The sequence below is a fragment of the Sarcophilus harrisii genome, chromosome 5 (genome assembly GCF_902635505.1).
Source record: "Sarcophilus harrisii chromosome 5, mSarHar1.11, whole genome shotgun sequence".
Lineage (NCBI taxonomy): Eukaryota > Metazoa > Chordata > Mammalia > Dasyuromorphia > Dasyuridae > Sarcophilus > Sarcophilus harrisii.
In genome coordinates this window covers 23,788,407-23,804,801 of record NC_045430.1, presented here as the reverse complement: position 1 = coordinate 23,804,801, position 16,395 = coordinate 23,788,407, and the positions used below count along the sequence as shown (strand labels likewise).

Here is a 16,395-nt window from a genome sequence, read left to right as displayed (position 1 = left end):
AGGAGGACCTGAGTTCAAATGTGACTTCAAACACTTAACACTTCCTAACGTGTGACCCTGGGCAAGTCACTTAACCCCAATTGTCTCAGCAAAAAAAAAAAAAAAAAAAAGAGCAGGCTGATTTCAGAACTCTGCAAAGACTTATATGAACTGATGCTAAGTGAAGTGAGCAGAACCAAGAGAACATTGCATACAGTAACAATAAGATTATGTGATGATCAATTATGATGGACTTGGCTCTTTTCAATAATGAAGTGATTCAAGGCAATTCCAATAAGCTTAGGATGGAAAATGTCATCTACATTGAGAGAACCATAAAGACTGAATATGGATCAAAGCATATAGTGTTATCACCTATTTTATTGTCTTTTTTCCCTTTTGATCTGATTTTTCTTGTACAACATGACAAGGAAATATGTTTAAAAGAATGGCACATATTTAACCTGTATCTGATTGCTTACCAGCTTGGGGAGGAACTAAGAAAGAGGGAGAAAAATTTGGAACACAAAGTTTCACAAAAATGAATGCTGAAAACTATCTTTACATGTATTTGGAAAAAAATACTATTAAAACCTTAAAAAAAAAAAGAAACAGACCAACTACTTTTTAAAGAAATAGAAGAAATAAAAAAGAAATAACTGATCCATCATATAGAAAAATCTCATTTTTTTTTCACTAATCCTGGGAAGAGGAGCTATTATTATCCTCATTTACAAATGAGGAAATTGAGGTTGAGAGGTAAAGCAGTTTGCTTAGAATCACACAGGCTAGCTAGAGGCAGGATTCAAAGTGAATCTTTCTTAACTCCACATCCAACATTCTATCCACCATGCCCATGGGAAACAAATATACCAATTAAAATAAAATAAAAAATGTAAGAACCTTGTTCATTCTGTCTTTTTGAAAGCTGTCAAGAACAGTAGCTCAACTGAACATCAAACATCCAACTACAGGCCTGGAGAGCAGCTGGCAGTACTGCTTTATTTTATGATCCTAGGACTGGGATTTAGGACCAGGCTGGAACGTCACACATGGCTTCATAAGATAGCCAAGAGAGAAACACAGAAATACTTGTTGGCAACAGGCTGGATGCCTATTCAAGCTGCCACAAGCAACCAAGGACAGGAAAATGAATCCTGATTTGAGACTATGAAGATTGTCTTTGTCAGCAATACTGGCAAATGGCAGGGAATTGCCCCAGATTATGCCTCTATCTGGCACAGAGGAATTTAAATACACAAGATGGCTCTATTTCAACAAACATCAATCAGTCTTTAACGTGGAAAGGGTATAGCAGAGGACAAGGACTAAATAATCTTTTAGGGATACATCTTGACTTGTCAGAAGTACTGTTCTCAAACATGAGGGACATAATCTACACTGTAGTTTCACGTATTGTGGAATAAAATTTCTTTTGATGATTTCAAGTTACTGGGGATCATCTGAGTTAGTGGAATATTTAAACGATAAAGGTTAAAAAAATGCCATTTGAACATTTATAATTATAACTAAACTAGTCAAATGCTACTGAGTATAGCTTCTTGAGAATCAGTATTTTCAAAGTGCTTTGATGTAGAGATTTATTTTCCTTGCAATCTTGATCAAACAGTAACAGTTCAGTTAAATCTTTCTTTAAAAACAATTGGGTACAAGTAAAACCTGTTCAGTCCTGTTTCAATTATTATGAATTTTGAATCCACATATTTATCTTGATAGGCAAATTCAGTAAAGAACCAAGCAAGTGTATCTACAAGAAGAGCTTCTAGTTTTAAAACCCAAAGCATGACCAAAAGTCTATGGGGGACACTGAGAATGGTGTGGTAGAAAACCAAACCAAAACACTCTCATGTTCCTCTCCTCCCAACTATCTACAAAAGTGAAAGAAAATGCTGATAATTTCTAGTTCAGACCTCTATTCCTGAGTCAGACTTCTTCTCCCATAGCATTTTCCAACACAAATTATTATAATTTATTATTACCATTATGCCTCTATTTATGCATAGACCAGAGAGGCTCCGAGAGCTGAAAGAACATTAAATTATAGCAACTAAAGTTCAAAGACTAGTTCTTCTATTTATCAGATGTATAAACTTGAGCAAAAGTTAAAGGTTGGTTTCCAAATCTGTAAAATGGGAGTTTTTAATGTATGTGCTAAGTTACTTAAATTAGGATATTATCAAACCTCTTTACACTAGGGATATTTCATTGTGCTTGTATTTCCAGAATCCAGTATAATACCCGGAGAACAGTAAGTATACTTAAGATATACTTGTTGACATGGCTAATATGGCACTATGTTTGACATGACTTCGCACATAAAATGGCTATCATATGGCTTGCCTTCTCAATAGGGGTGTGGAAGATGTTATGGGAGGAGTGAAAGGAGGGAGAGAAACAATGAATGTTAAATAAGTATTAAGTCTAAAATATAAGTTAGAACCTAAAATGTGTGTGCATGTCTGGTTTTTTTTTATTACACATATATACATACATACTTGCTAACTGGCAGAAAGCCTGAAAGTATTTATGTAAAAGTATGTAAGTGAAAATTATTCTTCCCCCAGAAATCTTGGGTAGCATTTCTCTTCTAGAACAGAGCGATCTCCCCTCCCACTCCTCATGAGCATCTTCTCTTCTTTTGATAAATACACTTATTTAAATGGTGCTGAATATTCAGTGATAATGAACTAGTCTAGAAAAACTTTATAAAGTTTGTTTAAAATGTAAGGGCAAAAAGCATCAGACAAGCGACATTTTTTCAAGTGAGCCTTTTAACCACACAGTGATAGCACAAACATATTCTGTACATTCCAAATTATACAATTATTACAAAATGATTAGTATTTTTGAAAGAATACTGCTGTGACTGTGATTTAAAGTACATGTCAGAATGTCAGCGTGAAAAGCTTTTCCTCCCAAGTCTTCTATAGTTCTATAGAAGTCATAACATGATGCTGTGTGAGAGCATGCCCATACTTAGAAAGATGCTCAATATGTGGCCCTTGGTACCACCTGCTACTGTGTTAAAGGACAGTATCACTAATTTCTACAGTGAGGCACTTTTGTTTGTGTTTTACACTGTTTCCACAACACCAGCAGGCTTGGTCAATAGCCCTTTGGGCAAAGGCCTCCAAACCCAATCCTTGCATTCCTAGGGGGCCCAGACCAAGGGATTTCAGATGTCAGTGGTTGAGATCTTCCGAGGCCAAATCGCACTAACTTTCTTCAAATCCAAATTTTTTTTTTGATCCTCCCAATATGAGACTGTGTTTAAATACATTCACCAATAAGTTTCGGCATCACAGTTCAGACACAAGAACAGCTAAACGAGTTAATTTGGTTGTTACTTATTTTAAAATGGAAAATGAAAAAAGCATCCCAGCAAGAGAACAGCAGAATGCTTTGGAATACCAAGGCTGAGGGCAGCCACTTAGTAACTATTTGCTCCTTGGCCTGAGATTCCGATATTAAATTGACTTGGCAATGTGCACTGCGATAAAGGCAGCTGTCTCTCTTTCAGTAACCCTTTTTATAAAAAGGATAACATGTCCATGAGCTAATGCTTCCAAAGTGAAATTCCAGCAGAGGGTCGCCCAACACAACCAGTATGTTTCAGGGTGTCCATTAAACAACTCGGCCGGTCTGCATGTCCACTTTGTGTCCACAGCTTGTCATCTTCAGGGATATTATTCTTCATTTGTCAGGCCTGGACCACGATGCATCACATCACACCACATCACATCACAAAGAAACCCTTCTCATTGAGTGAACACGACGGCGGCTCTTGTGTCACCTCCTACACTCCGAGACGTTCGGTACCAACTTCTTTGTGGATCCTCCTTCTGGGAAAAATCTTCCGTTTGAGGGCAATTAGCTAAATAGTGGAAGGAAGGCAAAACATGACTTGGACATGTCCATAATAGGATTTAAAATACAGTAATCAACAGCAGAATGGCGGCATCAATCAAACTCAGTAAATCAACCTGCTACATATATTTTCAATCTTGCCAACCCTGAGAAAATAGTCATCAGCATGTAGAATTTTAAAAAGCCTACTGCAAATCTGTATGGAAATAAGAAGTTTGGACTGGTATTTTAATTTAATAAAATTTATCCATGAAGCATAATTCCTTTAAGCCCATACACAATTGTGTTAAAAAGTACACACTTTTTTTTAAAGAGATGACTCACAATTAGGTAAAATTAAAAGACTAACATCACATTTATCCAATAAATGTACTGTTTCTGTATCTAAAAATGCACGACATGGTCATCTGGTTAAAAGATTTGGAAAATTTACTATAATATAAACTTATTATATTATAAACTTATTCCAGTGAAGGAATAATAATCAATTTAGATTATTTATACAGACATGCACATGAAGAGTGTGTACATATCTAGCATTACATACAAAAATGTGTCTTACAAAATGTAATAGTATCAGATGACATAAAAACTAGTGTTAGAAATGGAACTTTTGAAACAGTGAAGAAAAACAATTAAGTATCTCTTAGGATTAAATTTGGATATTAAATTAGGATATTTGAACAGATATTCAAATATCCCTCTTTGAGAATGTTAATAAGGTTATAGCTTGAGTCACCAAAGGTCACCTGTTGAATCTTCAGGTCAAAAATATTACAGGCAATAAGTTTTGAGGGTAATAAAGGAGTACACTGTTTGATGATATATATTTGGATATCATATATCTAAAGTTAAAAGTTTTAGGACATTATAGATTATAAATTTATATAACTTTCTTCAAATTATCAGATATTAGCATATAATAAATAAGGTCTGGTATTTAGCTAAAGCTCACAAACCTTACCTGCTCAGCAAAAAATGAGAATACAGTAAACATGATCAATGTTACAAGTACACAATGGGTCCAAAATTTTAATTTATCTCTATATGTTCTCCTGCAAAGAGAAAGAAGAAAACAATTATGCACTTTCACATAAGCTTATCCCTACCAATATTTAGATTGTGGTCAATTATCATTCTTTAAATAGAATAAATGAATATGGAAAGGATATGTGGTTTCAAGAATAGGGAACTTCTGCTAGGAAAACTCCCTCTACCAATGCAGGTAGCAATCTGTCATTAACTTCTCTGAACAGTCCTGGGAGTAGACTGAGGTGTGCAGAAGGGAAATGTCTTGTCTAGGGGCACAGAGTATCAGAGATATATGATCTACACTTAGATTTTCTTGATGCTAAGTCCTTATGCTATCATGCTATAAGTACTAAGCTATTATGCTATTCACTAGACAATGTTACCACTATAAAATAATGACTTCAAAATCAAAATCATTATTTGCACCATCTGCCTTTGAAGGTATTTTCTTCAAAATTTAAACACAATCTCACAAAGCAAATATTAATTCTCCTCCTTCCCCCATGTTAAATACTATTAATTTCCTTTTGTGAAAGAAATCACTCAAAGGAAAAACTTAAAATTATATGAAACTCTCAAGTCTGCCCTCAATAAGTTTTTCTATGAAACTTGTCTCTTTATTTTAATCAATATACAAACTAATCATGTTTCCTCTCATGCTTTAATCATGTTTTTCCTAGATGGCAAGCACGTCTCTAAATGAAAAGCACACCAACAGTTAATAGCGGTTTGCTGGAGAGGAAGGCTGGAAAGTATCTCACAGTTCTCCTTCTCTGAATGGAGGGGAAACAAAAATGCTCTTAAGCCAATTCTTTAAATTTCAAGAAGGAAGGAAAGGAAGGATTGAAGGAGGGAGCACTATGACCTACAAACAGCTTCCTCTTCTATTAAGAAGGCAATATTTGGATGTGGATAACATGCTCCTTTAGAATGTCACTGATAAGCCATAAAGGTGGCACGGAGGAGGGGTGGGGAGCAGTATACCCTTCCCCTTCCTCTAGAATTTTCCCTCCTAGGTGCAGTTGATCTTGTGAAGTCCCTGTTTGCTGACTCTGCTTCCTTCATTCCTGGTCCAAGGTCACTGCCCGTGGCCTTTGGTTTCTCTCTTTAAGTTCACTCATCCTCTGAAGAACTCACTGACTGATGCTCTCGGCTTCTCCATTATCTCTGTGCAGATGACTGTCCATAGCACTAACCTAAAATCAAACTTATCATTTTCTCTCCCAAATCTGCTTCCCAAATGCCTTCCTCATTTATCTTATTCTGAATTTAACATGCATTCAGAATGAGCATTTCCACATACAAAGAAGACCACAAAGGACAGTACACATGAAACCATGACTCCCAATTTCATACTGCACGTATTTAAAAAGTCAATAATAAATGCATTGGATTTTTGCACTGGAATTGCAATGCATTCTTTTCAAAATGATTCTGCTTGTCTGGGCTTACTTTCCATACTCAACATTCCTTATTTCTGTCGCTAAAACTCGAAATCATTTTTTATCTTTTCTTTTTTCTCGCATCTCAAAAGCCCATCAATTCTTTTCACTCTCATCCATTCCTGCCTTTTTCACTGCCTTAGTTTTAGCCTTATCATCTCACATTTGGATTAATTCAACAACTTTTTGTCTCTTGCCTTTTCTCTTTAATCCATCTTGCTAGAGCAACTGACCACATTAACCTTCCTAAAATAACATTTTTGAGGTAAAAATTCACTGCCCATGAACCAATCTGAACAGTGCCCCAAAGTATAGTAATTGCTAACAGTTATAGAACATTTGAAGGTTTACAAAGTACTTTTGTAAATGGAATAAAGTCTAAATTGCTTAGGTTAGCATCCCAAGTCCTCCACAATCAGGCCCCAGTTTACTTTTTTAAAACCTCATCTTCCACTGCTACCCAATGGCTCGAATCTGGCTATCTGTCCATCCATTTTATCCACCTATCTGTCCATACGTGCATGTGCCTATATGCTCACACATGGGCATGCATATGCCCCCCCCACCCACACACACTGTGTGTCTCTCTCAGTCTGTCTGTCTCTGTCTTTGTGTGTGTGTCTGTCTCTCTCTTCCTATCCCTGAAAAACTTTTCTCATTTCCATCTTAACATCCTTACTGACATAGTTCTCCATCTTTCTTTCAGCTCAAACAACTCTTGAAAGCCAGAACTTAAAGATTCCCTCATCTATTCCCCTCACTTTACAGATAAGGAGATTGAATTCAAGAGGCTGGAGTTTCTCCCAAGGGCAGAGTAAATTGGTTGCAGAACCTAGTCCAGAATTCTTGCCATTAAACTGTGTAAGCACTTATGCTATGCCACCTTGATAACACTTTTTAGGACCGACTCTCACTCTTACAACAACCTACCAACCCTGAAGACATACTTTATACTGTTTTCCTGCAGGGCATCTGGAATGCATATGATAGGTGTTCTATAAATGTGTTCCAAGGCTAAATTAATGAGTAATTTTTTAAATTTTGTTTTTATTTTTTTAAGAAACATTCTGTAATTGAATCTTAACTATTGAGTAGGCTTTGGTGGAATGATTCCTCCCTACAATTTTACAAATAAACCATCCCTCCAAAGCAATCCCAACAAATTTTGGATAGAAAACAACATCTCCATCCAGAAAAAAGAACTATGAAGATTGAATGTAAATCAACACATGCTATGTTCGCTTCTTTTTTTTTTTCCCCTCTTCTCCTATGGTTTTTCCCTTTTGTTCTGATTTTTCTCTCCCAACAGGATGCATAAAGCAATGAGTGCCCAATAAATAAATAAAAAATTTGGGGGGGAGGAGGAGGGAGAAAAAAATCCTATCATCAGCATAAAGGGATAGTTTTTTATCTCCTCTTTGCCCATCTTTATATCTCGAATTCTATCTTTTATCTTAGTTCTATTGCTAGCATTTCTAAAATTATATCAAATATTATCAGAGAGAATAGGCTTTATATTCTTAGATAATTGGGAAATTTCTAGTATATTCTTTTTCTGTATTTTAATCCCAGATCCAGAAAGTTAAATGTTTTTCTTGGTTTTTATCTTAATCTTTTACACATTTGCCATCTATAACTGCTTTTCTTTTCTGAAGCTCCTTGCTTTTTATAATATTAAGATGTCTTTATTTTGTAGGAGCACTTATTTAAATATTATAAATGAATATTTTGAGAAATAATATATGCTCTGTGATTACTGTGATCAACTGTATGATCATGACATGACAAAAGAACTTACCATTCCTGGAGCTCATGCATATGAAGGAAACGATTCCGATATTCTCGTGGTAGCTCAAACTGGGATGGCTGGGGAAACATGGACTCATAAAAATCTCTTAGCACTGCTTTTACTGTCTGCGCATCTTTATGATTGTGATCAATATTGTCATTCAGGCAAACAAATTTCCTGAAAGAACAAGCATCTGTTGTTATTTCTATATTATATCTTCAAAATTTGAAGAAAAGACTCAATTTATTACATTCAGAAATTAATGAGAATCAGTGCAAAACACACATATTGTATCTAGGATCTACGGTGACATACTCAACATGCCATCTGGGGGAGGGGGTGAAAGGAGGGAGGGGAAAAGTCGGAACAGAAGTGAGTGCAAGGGATAATGTTGTAAAAAAAATTACCCAGGCATGGGGTCTGTCAATAAAAAGTCATTAAAAAAAAAAAAAAAAATCAGTGCAAAAGAATGAAAGTTATCACTTGTGAATCTCTTCCTAATAAATAATCTATGTAAAAGATTGGATATAATTCCAATAGACTTGGGATGGAAAATGCCATCTGCATCCAGAGAGAGCAATGGAGACGGAATGTGAGTCGAAGCATAGTTGTTTTTTTTTCCCCCATTGTTTGTTTTCTTCTTTCTTGTGTTTTTCCCCCCTTTTGGTTTAATTTTTCTTGTACAACATGACAAATGTGAAAGTATGTTTAAAAGAACTGCACATATTTAATCTATATCAGATTACTTGCTGCCTTGAGGAGGAGGGAAGAAAGGAAGGGAAAAAGAAAAGTTTTGGAATACAAAGTCTTACAAAAATGAATGTTGAAAACTATCTTTACACATTATTTGGAAAAGTAAAAAAGTATTGAAAAATTGAAAAAAATAGATTCTACAGAGAAGCAATGCCATCAAAAAGGGTACCAGTTCCACTGATACTGTTCCCATTCTGTCTAGAATTTAATAGATACTCTAAGAATAGCTGTATCAAACAGGGTGATAATCCTTCTTAAGTCTTCTTAATAAAGCCAGTTCTCAGATCACCGATTTATCAATCAGAACACACCTCAATCTTTTATAATTTAGTAGGGGCTATAAGAAAAAACAGCATTTATTTTATGTAAGTTAAAATGGTTTCCCAATCTTTAATTCGTCTGGGCTGAAAGCAATATAAAAAAGTCTACCCTAAGGCACTGATGATGATATTCCTTCCCGCTACCCTGTAGGACACCAATTTGATCAAGCATTATTTCCCTGATAATGTGGAAGTAGAAGACAGCAGCATTTTAAAAAAATAATTATATTATCTTTAATTCTTTCACTACAAGGAAAAAATTTTTGTTTCAATTTATTGGCCTTGAGAACGTCAATGGATCTCAATCTCAAGCCTCAGTAAATGGAACTTGACCTGGGCTTGGCCTGGCCCAGAGCACCTGACATCAGTTAACTAGCCTGAATCAGAATAAATCTGTGGTTGTTGAACTGGGAGGCCATATGAAAAAGAGTCTGATATCTTGTAGCTGCAACATATCCTCTCAATGGGAAAAGGAGAAGACCTTTGTTGACCCCCTGGTATTAGCCTGATGGATAGTAAAGGAGCTTGATACGGAAAGCAAAAATATAATTTCCTAGCTTTACAAAGTTTTAGAAAATCTAGATTACCAATACAGGGAAAATGAAAACAAACTGTCTTTGAGAATTCAACAACTGATAAAGTTAATAACACTTAACTAGGTTTCTACAATATGCCTTATTAGCCACCAAAAACTTCTACATTATTATATTGCTACATGACAGACATGATACCTTTTCCAAGAATACAGCCTGCTTGCCATATTAGAAGAGGGAAAATTAAAATGAATAAATATTCAAGAAACCAAAAAAAGATTTCAGTAGTTCTGCCTTCTCTTCACCTCAATGTTTATTTGTCCCACTCATCCTTTCCTCCAAAAATAGCTATTTAAAAAAAAAAGCCCCTCTGGTAGTCCTTAACAATGTTCATTGGCTAAACTTTGACACGGTTGACGTTCTTCTCAGAGAGCTACATTACCACTTCGTATCTATCAATTACTTAACTTTACTTCCATTTCCTGTACTTTTTTTTAAAAACTATATTAGTCAATGACTTAAATGTGATACACAACATTATCTTTTAATCATTTTTTCTTTAAGTTGTTCAATTGAAATCTGAGTGTTGTCACATACTCTCTCTTTGGGGCTAATTTCCCTCCCACATAATTTTCAGCCAGGGACTATACTTGTTCTTTGTTCAAACTCTTTGAAATCTGTATTCCAAATAAAGGGCAGATATCAGTTTAAGCCTGTCCACCCCTGTACCAACAAACTATAAAAGGGGCTACTTTCTCCCAACATTCTCAGTGTTTTGACATAGTTGGAATCAAGTGTGGATTAAGAGTTCCAATTATCTTGTTAAGAATTTTCAGTTGTTCTCTTTTTAACAGACCTAACACTCAAGGAAATATCTGGGTAAGGAACTGCAACTCTATGTCATCTGCCCCCTCAAAAACCTACCCCATTCTCTAGAATTTGCAGAATTAAATAGAAAATTCTTTGAAATTCAAAGCCCTTCATAACTTGTCCCACCCTCTTATCTTTCCATTCTTCTTTCAACTTATATCCCTCCCTGGAATATAACAGGTGCTTAATAAATGTTACTGGCTGACATATCATACCTCCATTCCAAATTCATTGAAGTTCCCCAAACCCATCAACCTTTTCTCCTTTTTGGCCAGGTGGTCTTTAATATATTCCCACCTGGCCTGGCCTCCTATTAGCCCTAATCCAAAAGTTCCCAGGCATTCCCGGGTTATTTTTACCTTCTGAATCTAATTCTTCCTGTGCAACAAGAAAACTGTTTGGTTCTGCACACATATATTATATCTAGGATATACTACGACATATTCAACATATATAGGACTGCTTGCCATCTAGGGGAGGGAGTGGAGGGTGGGAGGGAAAAATCGGAACAGAAGTGAGTGCAAGGGATAATGTTGTAAAAAATTACTGTGGCATGGGTTCTGTCAATAAAAAGTTACTATAAAAAAAAAAAAGTTCCCAGGCATGGTCCATGATTACCCATCCCCATCTTTGTTCTTGCATTTTCTCATAAGTGACATCTTTTGAACCTAATAACATCATGATTGATGCTGGCCCCTCTATCAAATTACTTCTTTTTTTTAAAAGTATATTCTTTCTTGTCCGTATTCTAAACAAGAATTCCATCCTACCCAAGTCACAAGGAACCTAAGAGGTAGAATATACCACTTTGAAGAAGATTTCTAATTCATTTTCTTTACTACTCCAAATGCATATTTTGTGCATTTGGAGCATTTTTATTTGAGACCAGAAGGATTACTATTTGGCCTTTTCCTGAATATTTTCCAAGATATACTAGTCTTCTCTGTTATTTGCTCTTCTTTCTCACAGTTTTTCTTCCCCTCTCCCCAAATTGCATTTTAATGCTTCACTTCTGAAACTTTTTTTAATTATTCAAAATGAGTTATAAGTAAAGAACATTAACCAAACCTATATCTAAAAGCCATTATTAGATATACTCCAAATACAGTTTAAGCCTCTCCATCTCTATACCTATCACAAACTATAAGATTCAATACTATTTCAGAACTTTTACAGATTGTATCTAGAATACTATGACTATTCATTTTAAATTATACTAATCTTAAGCAAAGGTAGGCAGTTCCTGCTTGCCAACTTAACTTGATTTTGGAATTTAATGGAGGTAGAATAAACAGACAAACAAAACATAAGATTGTGGCTTCTGTTCATACCTATGTAGCTAACGATTGATTAAAACAAAAGGTTTAAAAATTGGGGGACAATACTTTTCGCCAGGACTTACACAATTTTTGAGCATAGGACTGGTTAACTCAGTATTCTAAATGTATTCTAAACATATGTTTCATTTCTTAGGTATCTGAATTGCTAAAAGTCTAAAAGAATTATGAGGTGGGTTGAACTTTGCTCTTTTCTTCAATATTTGTTCAAAGAGAATTTTCTGACTTGAGAGTCAGAATACACAGTGGATTCAGTTCTAAGGGGATACTTATTAATATGATGTATTCTTGAGGTTTATTTTATTTGTTTGGTTTTATTTGTTTTGGTGTGTGCTTGACTATGACTATTTTATTCTGGTGTTGTGAACTATGAATTAGTATTTGCATATCATTTATGTTACTGTCAAAATGACTTAACTGGAGGCCAGAATTGTTTGTGGAACAAAGGAATGAGCCCTTTACAACCTGGCCCCAAACTATCTTTCTGGACTCACTAGATGTTCCTCTAACACCCTGGCATTCTGTTTTCTCCCATTTCCACGCTTTTGTACGGAAGGCCCCCCGCCTAGAATCTACTTCCTGCCCAACTCAATTTCACAGACTCTTTCCTTGATTCCAAGTTCTATGAAGCCCAAATTCTATCTTTTACATGAAGCCTTCCTGATCCCCTAAACCATTGGTGCCTTCTTTCCCTAACCACTTATTCAGTATATTTGTGGGTGTATTCTTGACCTCTCAACAGCAATTCCCCATTAGAAGTAAGCTCTCTGTGAGTAGGGACTGTTTCACTCATGCCATCTCCAAAACCGAGCACCATGTCTGCCATGTGGTATGCACATAATAAATGATTGATTCCAGTATCTTAACCCTTGCTCCAGAAATCTAAATACTCTTCTCCTTGATTTTTACCTTTTACATACTTTTTACCTTTTATACATACAGCCTTTCTTTCTGAAGCTCCCAATTTTATATCAGTAGCAATTTATAGCTATGTAGATTCTGTCCCAGAAGTCTATTTTTTCATCTAACACTTCATAATGCCTAAGCAACACTTTATAGGTTTCCAGGAAAACATTGTACACAATAACAGCAAGATGTTGTGATGATCAACTATGACAGACCTAAGTCTCTTTTCTGCAACACAGTGATCCAAGACAACTCCAAAAGATTTGGGATAGAAAATGTCATCCATATTCAGAGAGAGAGAACTAGGGAGACTGAATATGAATTGAAGTATAATATTTTTACCTTTTTTTTTTAAGTATTTTTTTCCCTCATTTTTTTTCTCTTTTGTTCTAATTTTTCTTTCACATAATGACTAATGTGGAAATATGTTTAAAATGACTGTACATGTACAACCTAAAAAAAAATAACTTTTAGGTTCTTCTTGATGTTATAACCTGTCTTTAAAACATTTTAAAATAAAAATTAACAGTCTAAAATACAAATTAGAAGAGTTAATTTCTATCTATATAAAACCATTCACAACCATTTTAAGGTGTTATAAAAAAAAAGATACATTATACATTATATATTGACTGAAGGAAAGGTCAAACAATTTGACATATGAAATATAATATTGGCAGCCATGTTTTAAAACCAATTACAAACAACCTAGACAAAATGATCATTTTTTGTTATCTGAAGGTTTATTTTTTTGAATTATTAATTATTGAGTTCATTCTAAATTAGTTTTTGCTAATAAAAAAATTTTTTAAAAAGAGACCATTTAAATTTCAATGTGCAAAATAAGAAATGAGTACCTGGGATTTTTTCTTATGTCATCTAATTGGCCAACCACATGAGAAACATTGGTGCGAATCATTTTGAAAGCAATTTCCTCTTCTCCCATGATTTCAAACCTAATTATTACCAAGACAAAATGAAAGGGAGAAAAAAAATTTACAGATTTAATATAAATATAATAACTTAGCTAAAATTAAAATCAATAAGTGCATAATCTTAGAAAATTTTAAATAAATATGTTTAGTGAAAAAGAGGATACTTGAAAAAGAATGAAAAATAATTGGCCCCATCATGCTTAAGCTCAAAACCACCATCACATAAATTACATACCTATATTTGTTTTTGTCTTTATATGCTTTATGGATTTTATCAGTTACTGGTTTACAGTTGGTTACTAGACTTTTAGTCACTGGTGGCTGTGAGAAAATATAAGACATATCAGGTATTAATGACATGTACAGACATTGTCAAATTTTCTCTTAATGGGTACAATCAATGGAAAAAATATCCTATTTACACAGTACAATTGGTCTTGGTTCTTTATGCAAACCAATGGAATTTGCAAAGTCTTATATTACTTAACTTCCAATCTTTATTTATAAATAATTTCTACACCTCAACTTTAATCTAAATTATAACAGGTATTGTCTTACTGACATTTACAGAGGAAAATCTATGCTAAAAATAAAACTGCTCCTCATATAGAAAACAAGATTTTTAAAAAATAAACTTTGCATTTCAAATTTGAATTGTGGTAGAACTTTATTGAAATCTCATCTCTTAATGATTCTATAATTTGATATCAATGTTATGCTGGAAATTTTAAAGGCCATGATTGTCCAAGGAAAAAGAACATGGTATAGTAAATAGGAACTAGCCTCTGAGTCAGGAAGACTGAAATTCAAATTCTATGGCTCAAATATTGACATTATCCTAGGCAAGTCATATAACTTCTGGATGACACAAGCAGTGAGCTATATAAATTGCAGAATAGCTGCTGCTCTGTAGTGGTGGAAGGGTTTCTTCATGAGTTCTCTATTCCATAATAATCAACAAGCATTTATTAAGTATCTATTGTGTGCCAGATTCTGGGGCTTCAAGTACACCAAATAGAATAATTTTTATGCACAAGGCGCTTATATTCTTTTAAAACACCTTTTCATTCTGCACTTTAATAATAATATGAAGTAGCATTTCTATGAACACAGCAAAATACAAAAAGGATTTTATATGAAAGAATAAGTTGCTTTTTTAAAAAGTACTTACTAAATTTTACCCACTTTTAAAACTTCTCTGCATGTCTCTGCTTCCCTCTGATCTCTTCTACACATCATAAAAAAGTTTTAACAGTCATTGTTTATTAGATATCATTACTATTATTGCCTGCCTCCCATCACTTCGTGGGAGGTATACCACTCTTCTCTCTGACAGAGAGATGAGGGATTGAATATGAATAATGAAATAAGACTTTTTGAACCTAGACAGTACAGAAATTTGTTTGGTTTTACAATGCATATTTGGCATTTGTTGCAAGAGGTTGATTTTTTCCCCTTTTTCCCTCCATGAAGGTGGGAAAGTTTAAAGAGAGAAAATAAATTTTTGGTTAAATAAAAAAATAACGTGAAGGGGTTAAGTGCAGATAAAATGATGGCTTATCTAAAAAACTCCAGAGTATCAGAAAAGAAACGAAGACAACGAATATTTTCAGAAAAATGGCAACAAAATAAAAAATTTGACAGGAGCTGTGAGCATTTCTATATAGCAGTAAAAAAAAAAAAATGCAGGAAGAAATCATAAAAAACAGAAATCTCATTCAAAAGAATGAAGTGCAAAAAACATCTAGAGAGATTCAAGATCAATGCAGATACAATTATAAGATACTATTTACAAAAATCACAAATGACAAATAATTGAAGGAGCATTCACCACTCATGGTTTGATTTTGTCAATGTAATTAAAATTATAATACATCTAAAATTATTTATAAACTTGCAAATAAATATATATATATTTATATGCATAACTACAAAGGGAGTTTTGTAACCAGACAAAATAACTTAAAATTTCATATGGAGGAACAAAAGTTTAGTATACCAAGGAAAATGACCAAAAAAAAAAAAAAGGAAATCAAGGCTGTATGTTAGTTTCAAACTTTAAATTATAAAGTGATATTCCTTAAAACTCTTTAGTACTGGATGAAAAACTGAAAAGGAAATAAGTGGAATACAGCATCCTAATCCAGCATATGTTAGTTAAGTGCCTGCTGCGTGCCAATCACTGTGTTAATGCTAACTTTTAAAGATTCAAGTAGGAAAAAAGAAATCCAAGAAAGACTAAAAAAAAATTCAATTCAATAACCTAGAATAAGATAAACCTGACTACCTGGGGATGAATTCCCTATTTGACTAGAAATACTTGAAAAACTAAAAAGCAATTAGTTAGACAAAAGTTACATTTATTCCAATACCTCCACCTATCTATCTACCTACCTATCTATATGCATATATATGTATATGTAATGTATATATATGTATATGTCTATATGTAAACTGCATATAAACAAATTAGGAGAATGGAATAAGAAGCAGATGACTGTCTAGATGTAGCATTCTTTTTTTTTTTTTAAACTGAAAAAGGGATATAGGAAATTAGAAAACATTCAAATACTTGGTTGTGATCACATGAGGATAAAAATTTTTAAAATGA

General features: G+C 34.1%; 1 protein-coding gene across 2 annotated transcripts in view; it reads right to left on the bottom strand.

The window, feature by feature from the left end:
• Positions 1–1,358: 1,358 nt before the first annotated feature.
• GNPTAB (N-acetylglucosamine-1-phosphate transferase subunits alpha and beta) overlaps positions 1,359–16,395 on the bottom strand; it is a 91,685-nt gene continuing 76,648 nt past the window's right edge. For both annotated transcript variants that reach the window (XM_031939555.1, XM_031939556.1), the window contains 5 exons: positions 14,020–14,105; positions 13,707–13,805; positions 8,140–8,307; positions 4,832–4,922; positions 1,359–3,874 (listed from right to left, as the gene is read on the bottom strand). In XM_031939555.1, the coding sequence (XP_031795415.1) occupies positions 3,797–3,874; positions 4,832–4,922; positions 8,140–8,307; positions 13,707–13,805; positions 14,020–14,105 (522 nt within the window). In that variant the 3' untranslated portion in view covers positions 1,359–3,796. The remainder of the gene's footprint in view (positions 3,875–4,831; positions 4,923–8,139; positions 8,308–13,706; positions 13,806–14,019; positions 14,106–16,395) is intronic.